This window comes from Cyrtonyx montezumae, unplaced genomic scaffold (genome assembly GCF_038088225.1).
Source record: "Cyrtonyx montezumae isolate F1298 unplaced genomic scaffold, pur_monq_1.0 scaffold_146, whole genome shotgun sequence".
Lineage (NCBI taxonomy): Eukaryota > Metazoa > Chordata > Aves > Galliformes > Odontophoridae > Cyrtonyx > Cyrtonyx montezumae.
In genome coordinates, this window is record NW_027071877.1 from 35,880 (window position 1) to 52,543 (window position 16,664).

The window sequence follows — 16,664 nt, forward strand, 5'->3', positions numbered from 1 at the left end:
TGGTGTTGTTGTTGGGGGGAGATGCTGTTGCTGCTGTTGTTGGGGGGAGATGCTGTTGTTGGTGTAGTTGCTGGGGGGGAGATGCTGTTGCTGGAGTTGTTGTTGGGGGGAGATGCTGTTGTTGGTGTAGTTGCTGGGGGGGAGATGCTGTTGCTGGTGTTGTTGTTGGGGGGGAGATGCTGTTGCTGGTGTTGTTGGGGGGAGATGCTGTTGTTGGTGTTGTTGTTGGGGGGAGATGCTGTTGCTGGTGTAGTTGCTGGGGGGGAGATGCTGTTGCTGGTGTTGTTGTTGGGGGGGAGATGCTGTTGCTGGTGTTGTTGCTGGGGGGGAGATGCTGTTGCTGGTGTTGTTTGGGGGGGGAGATGCTTTTCGTAGTGTTGTTTGGGTGGGGAGATGCTGTTTGTAGTGTTGTTTAGGGGGGGGAGATGCTGTTGCTGGTGTTGTTGTTGGGAGGGAGATGCTGTTGCTGGTGTTGTTGTTGGGGCGGGAGATGCTGTTGCTGGTGTTGTTTGGGGGGGGAGATGCTGTTGCTGATGCTGTTGTTGGGGAGGGGACATGCTGTTGCTGGTGTTGTTGGGGGGGGGAGATGCTGTTGCTGGTGTTGTTGGGGGGGAGATGCTGTTGCTGGTGTTTTTGGGGGGGAGATGCTGTTGCTGGTGTTTTTGGGGGGGAGATGCTGTTGCTGCTGTTGTTGTTGGGGGGGAGATGCTGTTGCTGCTGTTGTTGTTGGGGGGGAGATGCTGTTGCTGGTGTTGTTGTTGGGGGGGAGATGCTGTTGCTGGTGTTGTTGTTGGGGGGGAGATGCTGTTGCTGGAGTTGTTGTTGGGGGGGAGATGCTGTTGCTGGTGTTGTTGTTGGGGGGGAGATGCTGTTGCTGGTGTTTTTTGGGGGGAGATGCTGTTGCTGGTGTTGTTGTTGGGGGGGGAGATGCTGTTGCTGGTGTTGTTGTTTGGGGGGAGATGTTGTTGCTGGTGTTGTTGGGGGGGGAGATGCTGTTGCTGGTGTTGTTGTTGGGGGGGAGATGCTGTTGCTGGTGTTGTTTGGGGGGGAGATGCTGTTGCTGGTGTTTTTTGGGGGGAGATGCTGTTGCTGGTGTTGTTGTTGGGGGGGAGATGCTGTTGCTGGTGTTTTTGTTGGGGGGGAGATGCTGTTGCTGGTGTTGTTGGGGGGGAGATGCTGTTGCTGGTGTTGTTGTTGTGGGGGAGATGCTGTTGCTGGTGTTGTTGTTGGGGGGGAGATGCTGTTGCTGGTGTTGTTGGGGGGGAGGTGGTGTTGCTGGTGATGTTGGGGGGGGAGATGCTGTTGCTGTTGTTGTTGTTGGGGGGGGGAGATGCTGTTGCTAGTTTTGTTGTTGGGGGGGGGAGATGCTGTTGCTGGTGTTGTTGGTGGTGGGGAGATGCTGTTGCTGGTGTTGTTGTTGGGGGGGAGATGCTGTTGCTGGTGTTGTTGTTGGGGGGAGATGCTGTTGCTGGTGTATTTGGGGGGGAGATGCTGTTGCTGGTGTATTTGGGGGGGAGATGCTGTTGCTGGTGTTGTTGTTGGGGGGGAGATGCTGTTGCTGGTGTTTTTGGGGGGTTGGCACTGATGGGTGACACTGAGGGATGGTCACATTTTGGGGTGACACTGTTGGGAGTTGTGTCAGGGCACCAAACCAAGAGCTGTTGTGCGAGCAGGAGTTCCACTTGGGCTCCGTGTCCTGCGCTGGCCACGCAGATGCGGTGCAGCAATGGAACAAACCCTGCAGACCCTGGGGAGAAGCACAGCTGGAGAGAGGCAGAGGTGGGGGAGGGGCACAGTGCCCTTTGGGGCAGGGGACGCCCTGCTGGCACTGCCTGTCCCACCCCCTGCTGCCGTGTTCTGCTCTCTGCTTTCCGGCGCTTTGCCGCCTCCCGGGGGTCATAAAGCGATGGGGCACTGTGGGACTGCTATGGGTCACATCGAGGGGAGATGTGGGGTGACACTGTTGGGGGGTGACACACAGCAGTGACATTGGGGAGTTACAATGGGGTATCAGTGGGGGCTGAAGTCAAGGAGTGACGCTGGGGTGATGCTGGAAGGTGACGCTGTTGGGGGACATTGTTTGCTGTCACTGGGGTGGTGTTGGGGTATCACTGGGGGTGAGATCAGGGAGTCACACTGAGAGAAGACATGGAGGTGGGGGGTGACGGTGGGGGTGGGAGACCAAGGGGTAGGGGTAGATGCTGTGGCTGGTGTTGTTTGGGGCGGGGAGATGCTGTTGCTGGTGTTGTTGTTGGGGGGGAGATTCTGTTGCTGGTGTTGTTGTTGGGGGGGAGATGCTGTTGCTGGTGTTGTTGCTGGGGGGGAGATGCTGTTGCTGGTGTTGTTTTGGAGGGGAGATGCTGTTCGTAGTGTTGTTTAGGGGGGGGAGATGCTGTTGCTGGTGTTGTTTGAGGGGGAGATGCTGTTGCTGGTATTGTTGTTGGGGCGGGAGATGCTTTTGCTGGTGTTTGGGGGGGAGATGCTGTTGCTGGTGTTGTTGTTGGGGGGGGGAGATGCTGTTGCTGGTGTTGTTTGGGGGGGGAGATGCTGTTGCTGATGCTGTTGTTGGGGAGGGGACATGCTGTTGCTGGTGTTGTTGGGGGGGGAGATGCTGTTGCTGGTGTTGTTGGGGGGGAGATACTGTTGCTGTTGTTTTTGGGGGGGAGATGCTGTTGTTGGTGTTTTTGGGGGGGAGATGCTGTTGCTGGTGTTGTTGTTGGGGGGGAGATGCTGTTGCTGGTGTTGTTGGGGGGGAGATGCTGTTGCTGGTGTTGTTGTTGGGGGGGGAGATGCTGTTGCTGGTGTTGTTGTTGGGGGGGGAGATGCTGTTGCTGGTGTTGTTGTTGGGGGGGAGATGCTGTTGCTGGTGTTGTTGTTGGGGGGGAGATGCTGTTGCTGGTGTTTTTGGGGGGGAGATGCTGTTGCTGGTGTTGTTGTTGGGGGGGGAGATGCTGTTGCTGGTGTTGTTGATGGGGGGGAGATGCTGTTGCTGGTGTTGTTGGGGGGGGAGATGCTGTTGCTGGTGTTGTTGTTGGGGGGGAGATGCTGTTGCTGGTGTTGTTTGGGGGGGAGATGCTGTTGCTGGTGTTTTTGGGGGGGAGATGCTGTTGCTGGTGTTGTTGTTGGGGGGGAGATGCTGTTGCTGGTGTTGTTTGGGGGGGGAGATGCTGTTGCTGGTGTTGTTGTTGGGGGGGAGATGCTGTTGCTGGTGTTGTTGTTGGGGGGGAGATGCTGTTGCTGGTGTTGTTGTTGGGGGGGAGATGCTGTTGCTGGTGTTGTTTGGGGGGGAGATGCTGTTGCTGGTGTTTTTGGGGGGGAGATGCTGTTGCTGGTGTTGTTGTTGGGGGGGAGATGCTGTTGCTGGTGTTGTTGGGGGGGAGATGCTGTTGCTGGTGTTGTTTGGGGGGGGAGATGCTGTTCGTAGTGTTGTTTGGGTGTGGAGATGCTGTTGCTGGTGTTGTTTGGGGGGGGGGGATGCTGTTGCTGGTGTTTTTGGGGGGTTGGCACTGATGGGTGACACTGAGGGATGGTCACATTTTGGGGTGACACTGTTGGGAGCTGTGTCAGGTCACCAAACCAAGAGCTGTTGTGCGAGCAGGAGTTCCACTTGGGCTCCGTGTCCTGCGCTGGCCACGCAGATGCGGTGCAGCAATGGAACAAACCCTGCAGACCCTGGGGAGAAGCACAGCTGGAGAGAGGCAGCGGTGGGGGAGGGGCACAGTGCCCTTTGGGGCAGGGGACGCCCTGCTGGCACTGCCTGTCCCACCCACCGCTGCCGGGTTCTGCTCTCTCCTTGCCGGCGCTTTGCCGTCTCTCTAGGATCTTAAAGTAATGCTGCACTGTGGGACTGCGATGGGTCACATCAAGAGAGACGCTAGGGGAGATGTGGGGTGATACTATTAGGAGGGTGACATAGAGCAGTGACATCGGGGGGTTATGTTGGGGTATCAGTGGGGGCTGAAGTCAAGGAGTGACACTGGGATGATGCTGGAAGATGACATAGTAGGGGAGACATTGTTTGCGATGACAGGTGATGTTGAGGTATCACTGGGGGTGAGATCAGGGAGTCAAACTGAGAATAGGCATGGAGGTGGGGGTCGGAGACCAAGAGGTTGGGGGGGAGATGCTGTTGCTGGTGTTGTTGGTTGGGAGAGGAGATGGTGTTGCTGGTGTTGGTTGCGAGGAGGAGACGCTGTTCCTGGTGTTGGTTGTGGGGGGAAGATGCAGTTCCTGGTGTTGGTTGGGGAGGAGACGCTGTTCCTGGTATTGGTGATGAGGGGGAGATGCTGTTGCAGGTGTTGTTGTTGGGGGGGAGATGCTGTTGCTGGTGTTGTTGTTGGGGGGAGATGCTGTTGCTGGTGCTGTTGTTGTGGGGAGATGGTGTTGCTGCTTTTGTTGTTGGGGGGAGATGCTGTTGGTGTTGTTGTAAGCGAGGTGATGCTGTTCTTGTTGTTTTTTGGGGGGAGATGCTCTTGGTAGTGTTGGTTGTTGTGGGGGGGTGGCACTGATGGGTGACACTGAGGGATGGTACTGAGGTGATATTGGGGGGACATTGGAGAGTGAAGTGGTGCGGAGACGTTGGGGTACCACTGATGTTTAACAGCACGGAGTGTTGTGGGGGTGACGCTGCTGGGACAACCCCGAGTGACGCAGTGACATTGGGGTGATGTTGGGAAGTGACACTGGGGGGGCACCAGGAGAGGGATGCTGGGAACGTTACTGGGGGCACTGATTTGGGGTGAGGTGTGGATGGTGGGGTCGTGCTGGGAGTGATGTTGGAGAACCACTGAGGGGGAAATCGGGGTAACAGTGGGGGACGTTTCGGTGTGCCGCTGTTGGGGCGGTGCTGGGCACCACACCAAGAGCTGTTGTGCGAGCAGGAGTTCCACTTGGGCTCCGTGTCCTGCGCTGGCCACGCAGATGCGGTGCAGCAATGGAACAAACCCTGCAGACCCTGGGGAGAAGCACAGCTGGAGAGAGGCAGCGGTGGGGGAGGGGCACAGTGCCCTTTGGGGCAGGGGACGCCCTGCTGGCACTGTCTGTCCCACCCCCCGCTGCCGGGTTCTGCTCTCTGCTTTCCGGCGCTTTGCCGCCTCCCGGGGGTCATAAAGTAATGGGGCATTAATTGGTGACATGGTTTGGGGGTGGCTCTGGGGAATGATGTTGGGTTATCACTGTGGGTTGCGGTTAAGGAGTGAAGATGAGCTGATGTTGGGGTGATGCTGAGTAATCTTTGGGGGTGAAGTTCGAGCATCACTGCAGAGTCGCATCAAGGTGTGATGCTGGGCTGACGTTGTTGAGGTGATGATAGTGGGGATAGGATGTTGGGGAATGATATTGGGGTACCATGGGGTGAAAACAGGAGGAATGTTGTTGGGTGACATTGGGAAGTGACTTTGGAGGTTGATGTTGGGTTGACATGAAGGAGTTATGCCGGAGTGACGTGGTTTGGGTGATGCTGGGGGCGGTCAGTGTTGGGTGATGTTGGGACGCTGTTGTGCGTTAGCGCTGAGGTTTAGTTGTGTGTGCACCATTACATTCTTCCTGCGAAGATAAACGAAGTCTGCAGTTTTCCATCTCCGTTCACAGATGGAAAAAAAATGAGCCTTATCTGAGTAGAAAGATTATCGCGTGGCAGCCCCAGCGCTGTGCAGGTCCACCAGCTGCAGCTGCAGCTTTGCTTTCTGTGAATCTTCGGGCGCGTGCGCGTTGCCGCCTGGAGGTCTTAAAACCATAAAGAATGGCGGCTTCGCTGGGTAGAGCGGCCAGAACGCAGACACGCCACTTCCGCGTTTCTGCGCGCATGCGTCGTGCTGCCTTCCGCCCCAAAGTCACAGCGGCAGTTCCGCGCGTTGGCCACGCGGTGGCAGCAGAGTAGGAAAGACCACTTCCGCGTTTTGTGCGCACGCGTACTACACTCTGGCGGACCAAACTATGCAAATCCACGGCGGCGCTCAACCAATCAGTGGGCGCTGGGGTTCTGCGCACGCGTGCGGAAACCCGGAAGTGAGGCCGGCTCCGCAACCTTTGCTCACCGGCAGGGGGCGGAAGAGGAACGCGCGGCGCTGATTGGTCCCCGGCCCAGCCGGGGGCGGGCACTTCCGGTGGGCAGCTTCCTCTTTCCGTCCGGGGGCGGTGGCGGAGGAGCGGCGGTTGCGGTGTGAGGTGGGGGGAGGGGTCGGGATGGATCCGGGGGGGGCGGCGGTTCCGAGATGGGGGTCCCGGGGAGGTCCTTGGGATGCTCCGAAGGGGATCACGGGAGCCCTGAGCGTTCCTATGGGAGCTCTGGGGGCGCTGCGGAGCGGTATTGGGGTCCTGAGAGGGATGGGGGGGGGGATGGTAAAGGGAACTCCGTGGGTTCCGGGGGTCCCGCTCACCCCACGCACCCCCAGGGCGCCATGAGTCTTCAGTGGACCGTTGTGGCCACCTTCCTCTACGCTGAGGTCTTCCTGGTCCTCCTGCTCTGCGTTCCCTTCGTGTCCCCCACCAGGTGAGCGTTTTGGGGGAGGGTCGGCCCGGAGCCGGGAGTGCCCTAACTCCCCGCCCCACCCCCCACCCACAAAGATGGCAGAAGATCTTCAAGTCGCGCCTGGTGGGGCTGGCGGTGGCCTATGGCAACACAGCCTTCGTGGTGCTCATCGTCATCCTCGTCCTGCTGCTGCTGGGTGAGGTTCTGCACCCCCATAACTTCCCCGCAGTCCCCCCCATAACTTCCCCGCAGTCCCCCCCATAACTTCCCCGCAGTCCCCCCCATAACTTCCCCGCAGTCCTCCCTACTCTCTTCACTATCCTATAGACCTCCACGTGTTCCTATAACCCCTATGAAGCCCCAAGCTCTTATAATCCCGAGTCCCCTCGTAACTCTGCCCAATAGCTGTGGGACCCCCCCACAACCTCCCCCACCCCTGTGCTTGGAGGGTCCCCATAACCCCCCCCCAGATGCCTACAGGGAGACCCGCAAGTACGGCGCGGCTGAGCGGGCAGCGCTCCCCAGCACGCCGGGGGCCCTGGAGCACTTCCACATGCGGCTGTTCCGCGCCCAACGCAACCTCTACTTGGCCGGCTTCGCGCTGCTGCTCTCCTTGTGAGTACTGGGAAAGGGGTGGGGGCTGGGGGGGGTGGGGGGGTTACTGCTCACGCCCCCTTCGCAGCCTCCTGCGGCGCCTGGTCACGCTGATCTCGCAGCAAGCGCTGCTCGGGGCCTCGAGCCAAGCGTTCCGCAAGCAGGCGGAGGGGGCGAGCCAGGCGGCACGGCGCTACATGGAGGACAACGAGGCGCTGCGCAAGGTAAAAGGGGGGCGTGGATTTGGGGGGGGGGGTCTGAAGGCGGTTCTGAGCCCCTCCATCCCACCCCGCAGCAGCTGCAGGAGGCAGGAGAGGACGCAGCCCCCCCGAGCCAGGCTGAGAATGAGAGCCTGAAGGCCAAAGTGGAGAAACTGAAGGAGGAGCTGGCAGCCAGCAAGCGCAGTAAGGACGAGAAAAGGGGGGGAAGGGGAGCGGGGGGGGACTCTGTGGGGTGACCTCCCCGCCCTGCAGCGCTGGAGAAGGCAGAGAACGAGGTGCAGGCCATGCGGCGGCAGGCGGAGGGGCTGACGCGGGAGTACGACCGGCTCCTGGAGCAGCACGCACGGCTGCAGGTACTGGGGGCACTGGGACACAACTGGGATTGAACGGGGACGTACCTGGTGCGGGACTGGGGTCGCGTCGGGGTATAATGTGAGCGGGTCTGGGAGCACTGAGTAAAAAAAGGCAGAGCATGGGGGGAAAACGAGTTACTGGGAGAGATGGGGGCAGTGGGGGATAACTGGGAGCGCTGGGGGGGCACAGAGGGGACGTTCTGCTCAACCACTCTCCCCCCCCTCCCCACCAGGCAGCTCACGACGGCCCCCGAGACAAAAAGGAGGAGTGATGGGCCCACCCCCCTCCAGGACCACCCCACAGCCCCCGGGAGCGTTGTTCCCCGATGGGGTCACTCCACCACATCCCAATGGGCACCGCAGTTCCGTTATGGGGTGATGGGGGAGGGGCTGAGCCCCACCGTGTGGCTGTGGCCCCATTTTGGGGGTCTGCCCCTCCCCCCCTTTCTCACCCCACAGTTTGAGCTTCAATAAAGGTTTGGGATCGGGCGCAGCATCCGCGCATCTCTGGGACCGAGAGGGGACGCAATGGGGAGGGGGTGCAGAGCTCGACCACCTTTATTGGCACCGTGGGGTGGGGGGGCTCTGCCTGCTTGTCCGTGCGTGGGGCGGCCCCCCAAGCTACGTGCTCGGGTGTAAGGTCCGTGCGTGGCTCCGCAGCGCCTCAAATTCCCGCTGCACAAAATCTGTCAGCGCTTTCCGCATGTCCACCTGGGGGAGGGGCGGAGGCGTGGAGCTAGACCCACAGAGCCCCCCCAGTCTGTGGGGCAGAGCAGCCCCGTAACCCCACACCCACTCACCGTGGAGGTGCCTTCAGCCCTCAGCCGCTCCAGGAGAGGTCGGACGCTGAAGGGTCGCCCCACAACCACTGTGATCCGCTGTGGGACAGTGTCAGTGCCCCACAGATTCCCCCCCCCCCGTTTCTGTCCGTCCCTCTGCCCCGGGTCACTCACCTTTCCCACGCGGGGCACATAGGGGGGGGCATTGGGCAGCACATCGCTCATGCCTGGAACAACGGGGTCAGCGCTGCCCAGCAGCAAGGCTTGGCCCCATAGCGGGGCCCAGCCCCACTCCAGCCCCCCAAAAAAACCCCAAACCAACACCAGTGCACTCACCGCCGTGCCATAGGGGCAGCACAATGGGGTCCAGGCGGCACTCAGCCAGGAGCCGCCCGATGCCTGGGGGGGGTACGGGGGGGGGGGAAGGGGAACTGTGAGGTGTGGGGAGGAATATGTGGGGCACAGAGCAGCGGGGGGGCACGGGGATCTCACCCCATTTGAAGCGTACAAACTCCTGCCCCATGTTCACTTTGCCTGCGGAACAGGGAAGGAGTTATCGGGGCCCTTGGAGCGTCCCCCCCCCACCCCACACACCCCAGGAGCCCCCCTACCCTCGGGGAAGACGTGCACCCAGTCTCCCTGGTTGAGTTTCTCCAGGATGAAGTCCATCCCCCGCTGGTAGACCCCGTCCCCTGCAGAGATCACAGCCCCCCCACCCAGCATGAGCGCGGCCCCTCCCAGTTTGCCCTCCCTCCTCCCAGTTTGCCCTCCCCCCTCCCAGTTTGCCCCCCCCCCCCCACTAACGGCCCTCACCGCGGCACACGGGGACGCAGCGCCCCAAGCTGAAGAAGCGCGAGTGCAGCTCCCGGGTGAAGCAGATGTCTGCGGCGGTGGGGGTCCTGGAGGTGGCCGTAGGGTGAGGGGGGGTCCGTGGGGCCCCTCCTCAATGCCCCCCCACCCCCAGACCTCCCCCTCACCATCGCATTTTGTGGAGGCTCCAAATGTGGCGCAGCTTCAGGGATCCTGGGGGTGGAAAAAGGGCACAGCGACAAACCCATGAGCCGCCCCCAGACCCACGGACACCCCCAGCACTCCCTACCCCCCCCCATAGCCCCACGCACCCCACAGATGTGGGTCATCCATGCAGGACTGGTGGTTGGAGAGGGTGAGGAGTGGGGTGCGCGGCCCCCGCCGCTCCACCAGCTCGTGCAGCACTTCGGCGTTGTGCACCCGCAGGCGGTTCAGGTACCCTACAGAGCGGGGGCACAGTGAGGATTCCCCCCCACCCCCCAAGCTGTGGGGCCGGCCCCCAGGCCGTGGGGCACTCACGGGTCCAGAGGCAGCTGTAGGTGCCCACCAGGCCCAGCACCAGGCGGCTGCACAGCGGCGGTCCTGCGGGGAACGGCCATCTCACGGCCAGAGGCATGGCGCCATGGCGGGGCTGGGGGGACACAGCTGGCACCCCCAGCCCGAGGATACCCCCGGGTGACCCCAAATGCCCCCACGGACCCCCAGTTAAGCACAAGTACCCGCCATTGCCCCCCAGCTGAGCCCAAGTGCCCCTAAATGCCCCCCAGCTGAGCACAAATACCCCCCAGGTGACCCTGTACAGCCCCATTGCCCCCAGGTGCACCCAAGCTGCCCCCCTTACATCCCCCACTTCCCCCAACCCCCCCGGCTCCCCCTTCACTCCCCCATTACACCTCCCAGTTCCCCCCCCCATCGCCCCACCATTATATCTCTCGGTTCCCCCCCGCTCCCTCCTCATTCCTCCGTTATTATCACCCGGTCCCCCCCGTTATTATCACCCGGTCTCCCCCGTTATTATCACCCGGTCCCCCTTTCCCCCCCGTCGCCCACAGACCCCTCCGCCCGCGCCGCACCTTGCGCCGCACCTTGCGCCGCACCTTCCGCCGCCGTAAAGCGCCGCCTTTCGTCGTAAAGCTCGGAGGAGGAGCGTCGAGAAACCGTAAATCGAAGCGCGACGGGGAGGGGCGGGACGGCGGGAACCAATCAGCGCGCACAGCCCCGCCCCGTCCCCGCCCCCCGCTCTCCTACTGGCTCCGAGCCGAGGCCCCGCCCTCCCCGTCCCGTCGCCGGGGCGACGCGCGGAGCCATTTTGGCGCTGGGGCGGCGGAGGTTCCGCGCCGCGGTGGATCGGGACGGGCGGGGCCCGGGGGCGGCCGCCGCCATGGCCGCCGTGTGGCAGCAGGTGCTGGCGGTGGACGCGCGGTGAGTCCGGGGGGACGCGGAGCGCCGCGAGGGGGTGGGGAGGGGTCGCGGCGGCAGCGCGCGGTGTGACGCCCCTCCCCATCCCCCATCTCCCTGTCTGCATCCCTATTTCCCCCATCCCTATTTCCCCATCCCCCCATCCCTATTTCCCCATCCCCTCCCCATCCCCCCATCTCTATTTCCCCATCCCCCCACCCCCTCCATCCCCATCCCCTCCATCCCCATCCCCCCATCCTTATTCTCCCCATCCCTATTTCCCCCATCCCCTCCATCCCCCCATCCCCATCTCCCCCATCCCCCCATCCCAATTCTCCCCATCCCCCCATCCCTATTCCCCCCCGCCCCCCGTTTCAGGTACGCGGCGTACCGCCTGCCGTGCTGCCCGCAGTTCCGCACGCAGTACGTGCGGCGGCGCAGCCAGCTGCTGCGGGAGCAGGCGCAGGGCGGGGCGCTGGAGGGCGGCACGCGGCGGTGGTACCTGCGGCTGCGGGCGCGGCTCCTGGCGCAGCGCTACGGGGCGCTGTCCGAGGCCGGCAGCTGCCGGGCGCACAGCGGCAGCGCTCTGCGGGCGAGCCGGACCACGCTGGACCGCATGGAGGTGCGGGGGGGGGGGGGGGCACCCTTTGGGATGGGTAACGGGGGGCGGTGGGGGCTCGGCTTGGGGCCGCTTGACTCATTTGGGACCGCAGCTCCCACGCTGGGACCCCTGCCATGTATTCCGGGGAGGATTTGGGGTCTCTCTTTTTCCTGGGGTCACCCTAAGTTGCTCTGGGGGCATCGGGGGTCACTGTGTCTCTCCTGGGATCGCTCTGGGGTGTTCTGGGGGGATCTGGGGCCGCAGCTTCCCTGTGTTCCTCCTGGGATGGTTCTCGGTTGTTTTGGGGGGGGGGGATTTGGGGTCACAGTTCCCTCGCTCGGTCCCCAGTGCCCGTTTGGGGTGATATTTGGGGTCACAGCATCCCTGGAACACACTTTGGGGGCGGGATCTCAGCTCGCATCATCTATTTCGTGGCCGCCATCATCTGCCTGGGGGGCATTTGAGGTCACAGCGTCCGTCCCGAGGTCCCTGAAACCCCTCAGAGGGGATCCGGGCTGACAGTGCCCCTCCTTGGATCCGCGTAACCCCTCCCCCCCCCCCAACACCGCACTTTCCCCTTCCAGGACTTCGAGGAGGACCCCCGTGCTCCCCGTGGCCACAGACGGTCCCTGAGCCGCGGTTCCCACGCCGGAGTCCCCCGTGGGGGCACCGACGAGCGGTGAGCTCTGCAGGAGCACTTTGGGCTTTTTTCCCCGGTGGGAGGGAGGGTCCACGTGCCAACCCCGACCCCGCAGCCCCCCCGGCGTCGTGCCCACCCCGCTGGCTGAGGCGAGCCGCGCCATGGCCGGCGACACCACGCTGAGCGAGAACTACGCCTTCGCCGGCGTCTACCACGTCTTCGACCAGCACACGGACAGCGCCGGTAAGCGGGGGCACGGGGGGCGGCACGGGGGGGGGGGTCCCGGGGCCGGGGGGGGGGGGCCCGCGCTGACATTGCCCGCAGTGCCCAAGGTGCAGTTTGCTCACGACGACCGGCACCTGCTGGCGTGCTTGCTCGCTGGACGGCACCATCTCGGGTGTGCCGCCTGGCGCCGGGGCCGCCGGCGGTGCTGCGGGTGCTGCGGGGCCACGAGGGCGGCGTGGCCGACTTGGCGTGGTCGCTGTCCAACGACGTGCTGGTGTCGGCCTCGCTGGACGGCACGCTGCGCCTCTGGGCGCCGCCGACGGCCCGCTGCATCCGCCGCGTGCCCGACCCCGACGGCGCCGCGCTGCTGTGCTGCGCCTTCCAGCCCCTCAACAACAACCTGACCGTGGTGAGTGCGCCCGGCCCCCCATCGCTGCCCCCACACCCCATGGCTGCCCTGCCCCCCATCTCTGCCCGGCCCCCCATGGCTGCCCATCATCCCATCGCAGCCCAGCCCCCCATCGCTGCCCGGCCCCCTATCACTGCCTCATCCCCCAGCATCCTGTCCTTGCATCCCCTCCCCATCGCTGTGCCCGTGTCCCCCCCCGCCCCGGTCCCTGTGTCACATCCCCCTCAGCGCGTCCCATTGCTGTGCACCATTGTCCTGCCTCATCCCATCCTGTCCTTGTTCCCAGGCCTCACCCCACCCCACCCTGCCCCCTATCCCCACCTCTCACCCCACCCCCGTCCCCCCGCAGGTGGGCAGTGCCCGGCACATGGTGCGTGTGGTGAACATCTCCACGGGGAAGGCGGCTCGGGGCGGTGCGGGGGCGGCTTGCCGGGCCGGGTGCTGTCCCTGTGCTTCGATGCCCCCGGCCGCGTGCTCTGGGCTGGGGACGACCGTGGCTCCATCTCCTCCTTCCTCCTGCGACCCCCGGCACCGGTACGTGGGGCGGCAGCGTGGGGCAGTGGCGGCATGGGGCAGAATGGAGCTGCCCTCACCATGACCCCCTCTCCCCCCAGGGGCGGCTGACCAAGGCCTCTCGCGTGGTGGTGCAGGCGGGGGGGCTCCATCACGGTCGCTTGTCGGCGCGCGCCCTGGGCCAGCCGCGAAGCCCCCGACCCATCCCTGCTGGTCAACGCCTGCCCCGACCGCCTGCTGCTCTTCCGGTGGGCTGCTGTGGGGCTGGGGGGGGGGGCGGCAGCGTGGGGTCGGTGGGGCTGAGCTCATCCCTTTGCAGTGTGTGGTGGAGGAGGAGGGCTCGGGCGCCCGGGGCTGCGCTTACGCCGCAGTTTTCCCCACGCGGCACCGCGAGCACGCGCTGCGCAGCTGCTTCTGCCCACTCATGTCCTTCCGCCAGGGCGCCTGCGTCGGTGCGTACGGGGGGGGGGGGGATCGGGACGGGACCGGGGGGGGGGGGCACGGCTCCGACTCTGCCTTTCCCCCCTCTCCCCCCAGTGACGGGCAGCGAGGACGCCTGCGTGCACTTCTTCGACGTGGGCCGCTCCGCCCGCGCCCACCGTGAACACGCTGCAGGGCCACGGCCGCGCCGTGCTGGCCGTCGCCTTCAACTGCGACGAGAGCCTGCTGGCCTCCAGCGACGCCGCGGGCACCGTCATCGTGTGGCGCCGCCAGCACGCGTGACTCGGTGCCCCCCCCCCCCCCCCACCATGTGTGTGCCCCCCCGCCCCCCCTCCCCACGGCATGGCACGGACCCCCACTGCGTGCAACACGTGTGTTTGCGACTCGCTGGCGTCACTTGGGCTCAGAAGAGGTACTTGCGGCAGGCGGCGGCCCCGCACTTGCACTCAATGCGGCCCCGGGAGCGGGGGGAGCTGCTCAGGCCCCCCCCGGCCAGGCTGAAGTTGGAGTCCATGCGGGTGCTCTCTGCGTCCACCGGGTCCACTGCGGGGGGGGGGGAGGGCCGTGAGAGACGGGCACCCCACCTCCCCCCCCCCCCGTGCTCCTCAGGGCGGAGTGAGGACAGATCCCGTGGGGCTGGGACACACTGCAGGGGACCGCGGGACCCACACCAACCCCAGAGCACCGCGGGACCCCCTCCCCACACACACACATCCCCAGGGCACCCTGGGACCCCTCCCCACACACACACGCATCCCCAGAGCACCGCGGGACCCCTCCCCACACACACGCATCCCCAGGGCACCCTGGGACCCTCCCCACACACACACATCCCCAGGGCACCCTGGGACCCCTCCCCACACACACGCATCCCCAGGGCACCCTGGGACCCCTCCCACACATCACACAACCCAGAGCACCACGGGACCCCTCCCCACACACACGCATCCCCACACACACGCATCCCCACACCAGCCCTGTGGGTGCCCCAGGGGCCCTGCGTGGCTGTGGGTCAGCCGTGACGGGTGTGGGGCGGGGCCGTGGGGCCGCACCGTGCATGTTGTAGTCGAAGGTGAGCTCCTCCCCGGCGCGATGGGGCGGGTGGCGAAGAGGGCGATGCGCGGCAGCCGCTCGTCCAGGTTCTCGATGAAGACGTTGTACACCTGCAGGTTGGGGTCGCACTGCGGGGGGGGGGGGGGGCTCAGACGCAGCCGACCCCGCTGGTTCTGGGGGGTGGGGGGTGGGGGGGGGGGGGGGGGCACTCACGCTGTGGTTGACGAAGTGGGAGATGTTCCCGTAGTGCGCGGCGTCCACGGGTGTACCACGTCCTCCACGTAGTCCAGGTCGAAGAGGTACGTGGCGCCCTGGCGGTCGTACACCTGCCCGCGCCGCTCCGCCTCCTCCGACGTGATGATCTGTGGGGTGCGGCACGGCACCGTCCCCCCACCGCCACCAGCACCCCACAACCCACCACCCCGCAACCCACACCGTCTCCCCACCACATCACCACTCCCCCAAACCGTCACCACCCCCCTCCCCCAACCATCCTCGTCACCGTCAGCCCCCCACCATCCCCAAACCCTCACCATACCACTGCCCCCCCCAAACCACCACCCCTCCCTCACCCCCACCCCCAACCGTCACCCCTCGCTGCCCCTACCCCCCCCCAAACTTGCACCGTCATACCCACTGCCACCCACTAAACCATCCCCCCCGCCCCCCTTGAGCTGTCACAATTGCCTCTCACATCACCACCACCCCGAACCCCAAACCATCCCCCTCACCCCCCCCCTCCCCCCCCAAACTGTCACTATTGCCCCCCCACGTCACCCCCCACCCCCAAACTGTCACCCTCACACCACTACCATCCCCCCAAACCACCCCCACGCCTTCACTACCCACCCCCAAACTTTCACTATTGCCCCCCCACATGACCCCCACCCCTTCACTACCACCCCCAAACTGTCGCCCACCCCCTACCCCCCCCAAACTGTCACTATTGCCCCCCCACGTCACCCCCCACCCCCAAACTGTCACCATCGCATCACTGCCACCCCCCAAACCACCACCCCTCCCTCATCCCCCCACCCCCAAAACTGTCACCCTCACCCCGTCACCCTCCCCCCCCAAACTGTCACTATTGCCCCCCCACATCACCCCCACCCCCAAACCACCCCCACCCCCTTCCCTACCACCCCCAAACTGTCGCCCCACCCCCCTACCCCCCCCAAACTGTCACTATTGCCCCCCCACATCACCCCCACCCCCAAACTGTCACCCTCACTACCACTACCATCCCCCCAAACCACCCCCACGCCTTCACTACCCCCCCCCAAACTGTCCACTATTGCCCCCCCACATCACCCCCACCCCTTCCCTACCACCCCCAAACTGTTGCCCCACCCCCCTACCCCCCCAAACTGTCACTATTGCCCCCCCACCATGACCCCCACCCCCAAACTGTCACCATCGCATCACCGCCACCCCCAAACCCACCCCCCCCCTCCTCCCCCCCCGCCGCGCTCACCTCCCCCACGTACTCCATGACGAAGCTGTTCTTGCGGATGCGCTGCATGGTGCGCACGCCCCAGCCGCGCCCGTTGCCGGTGCGGAAGATGCAGAGGTCGTAGCGGATGCCCTTCTGCACCACGCGGTTGGGGCACTCTGCGCCGCAGCGGCAGCGCGAGTTGCACTCGTAGATGGGCAGCCCGGCGCGGATGCGCCACCTGCCCCCGCCTCGTTGTAGGCGAACTTGTTGCGCGAGGCCCCGGGGCAGCAAGCCCCCCGCCGGCTGCGCCATGCAGTCGCTGCACTCGCAGCCCACGGCCACGGGCGTCAGCTGCACGCCGGCGCCCACTTTGTACTCAGTTCGATGTAGACGAAGTCCCGGGGGGGGCCGTGCAGGTCCACCTCGTTCTCCACGGCGATGCGGCCCGCGGTGGCTGCGGGTGCGGTTCAGGAGCCGCTCCCAACGCCGCAGCGCCCGGCGCTGCTCCGCTTTCTGCACCAGGAAGGAGGAGGCACCGCGGGCGGGCAGACCCCGCGGGCCGGGCCGCACCGGCCCCCCCGGGGCACGCGCCAGGTCCTGGTGCAGCTGCTGCAGCAGCCCCCGGCAGCGCAGGTTCTTGCGGGGCTCCCACGTGTTGGCCGTGCTGGGGGTACCCCCGCCACTTCACCAGGTAGAACTCCTCGCCCTGCGGAGGGCGGGGGG

At 64.9% G+C, this 16,664-nt stretch overlaps 4 protein-coding genes across 6 annotated transcripts; 2 read left to right on the plus strand and 2 right to left on the minus strand.

Moving 5' to 3' along the window:
• The first annotated feature begins 6,396 nt into the window (after positions 1-6,396).
• Positions 6,397-7,939, plus strand: BCAP31 (B cell receptor associated protein 31). Of its 2 annotated transcripts, none has more exons than XM_065731619.1 (7): positions 6,397-6,490; positions 6,565-6,665; positions 6,940-7,084; positions 7,152-7,287; positions 7,359-7,467; positions 7,537-7,637; positions 7,871-7,939. In XM_065731619.1, exons 1-7 carry the CDS (start codon positions 6,399-6,401, stop codon positions 7,907-7,909), a joined length of 723 nt encoding a protein of 240 aa, XP_065587691.1. In that variant the 5' UTR covers positions 6,397-6,398; the 3' UTR covers positions 7,910-7,939. The 2 variants fall into 2 exon arrangements, with proteins under 2 accessions (XP_065587691.1, XP_065587692.1); XM_065731620.1 differs by having other exon boundaries at positions 7,362-7,467.
• A 298-nt stretch (positions 7,940-8,237) lies between these two features.
• Positions 8,238-10,291, minus strand: TAFAZZIN (tafazzin, phospholipid-lysophospholipid transacylase). Of its 2 annotated transcripts, none has more exons than XM_065731622.1 (11): positions 10,281-10,291; positions 9,746-9,857; positions 9,538-9,666; positions 9,394-9,439; positions 9,230-9,315; positions 9,028-9,108; positions 8,909-8,950; positions 8,753-8,815; positions 8,591-8,643; positions 8,438-8,515; positions 8,238-8,312 (listed from the first exon to the last, which is right to left on the minus strand). In XM_065731622.1, the coding sequence occupies exons 2-11, from the start codon at positions 9,840-9,842 to the stop codon at positions 8,259-8,261; spliced, it is 729 nt and encodes a 242-aa protein (XP_065587694.1). In that variant the 5' UTR covers positions 9,843-9,857; positions 10,281-10,291; the 3' UTR covers positions 8,238-8,258. The 2 variants fall into 2 exon arrangements, with proteins under 2 accessions (XP_065587694.1, XP_065587693.1); XM_065731621.1 differs by having other exon boundaries at positions 8,238-8,348.
• Positions 10,292-10,576: 285 nt separating this feature from the next.
• On the plus strand, positions 10,577-13,755 carry WDR13 (WD repeat domain 13). The gene is given in 14 exon segments (XM_065731624.1): positions 10,577-10,648; positions 11,003-11,246; positions 11,810-11,904; positions 11,981-12,108; positions 12,190-12,236; positions 12,238-12,261; positions 12,263-12,499; positions 12,849-12,923; positions 12,926-13,015; positions 13,099-13,188; positions 13,190-13,270; positions 13,344-13,464; positions 13,550-13,608; positions 13,610-13,755. Coding segments are annotated over 14 exon segments (1,458 nt in total). The 5' UTR covers positions 10,577-10,607; the 3' UTR covers positions 13,736-13,755.
• A 101-nt stretch (positions 13,756-13,856) lies between these two features.
• On the minus strand, positions 13,857-16,656 carry SUV39H1 (SUV39H1 histone lysine methyltransferase; the record flags this gene model as incomplete). Its single annotated transcript, XM_065731618.1, is given in 11 exon segments — positions 13,857-13,996; positions 14,506-14,544; positions 14,547-14,634; positions 14,720-14,770; positions 14,773-14,868; positions 15,981-16,184; positions 16,187-16,231; positions 16,233-16,322; positions 16,325-16,390; positions 16,392-16,610; positions 16,612-16,656. Coding segments are annotated over 11 exon segments (1,083 nt in total), but the record flags the coding sequence as incomplete, so codon positions are not given.
• Between the last annotated feature and the right edge of the window lie 8 nt (positions 16,657-16,664).

Excerpts from the sequence above, each read along its gene's own strand:
- BCAP31 (XM_065731619.1), top strand. The coding sequence starts at position 6,399 with ATGAGTCTTCAGTGGACCGTTGTGGCCACCTTCCTCTACGCTGAGGTC. Across the intron at positions 6,666-6,939 it reads CCTCGTCCTGCTGCTGCTGG|ATGCCTACAGGGAGACCCGC; the intron begins GTGAGGTTCTGC and ends ACCCCCCCCCAG. Across the intron at positions 7,085-7,151 it reads TTCGCGCTGCTGCTCTCCTT|CCTCCTGCGGCGCCTGGTCA; the intron begins GTGAGTACTGGG and ends CCCCCTTCGCAG.
- TAFAZZIN (XM_065731621.1), bottom strand. The coding sequence starts at position 9,842 with ATGCCTCTGGCCGTGAGATGGCCGTTCCCCGCAGGACCGCCGCTGTGC. Across the intron at positions 8,951-9,027 it reads GGTGCACGTCTTCCCCGAGG|GCAAAGTGAACATGGGGCAG; the intron begins GTAGGGGGGCTC and ends CCTGTTCCGCAG. Across the intron at positions 8,516-8,590 it reads ATGTGCCCCGCGTGGGAAAG|CGGATCACAGTGGTTGTGGG; the intron begins GTGAGTGACCCG and ends ACTGTCCCACAG.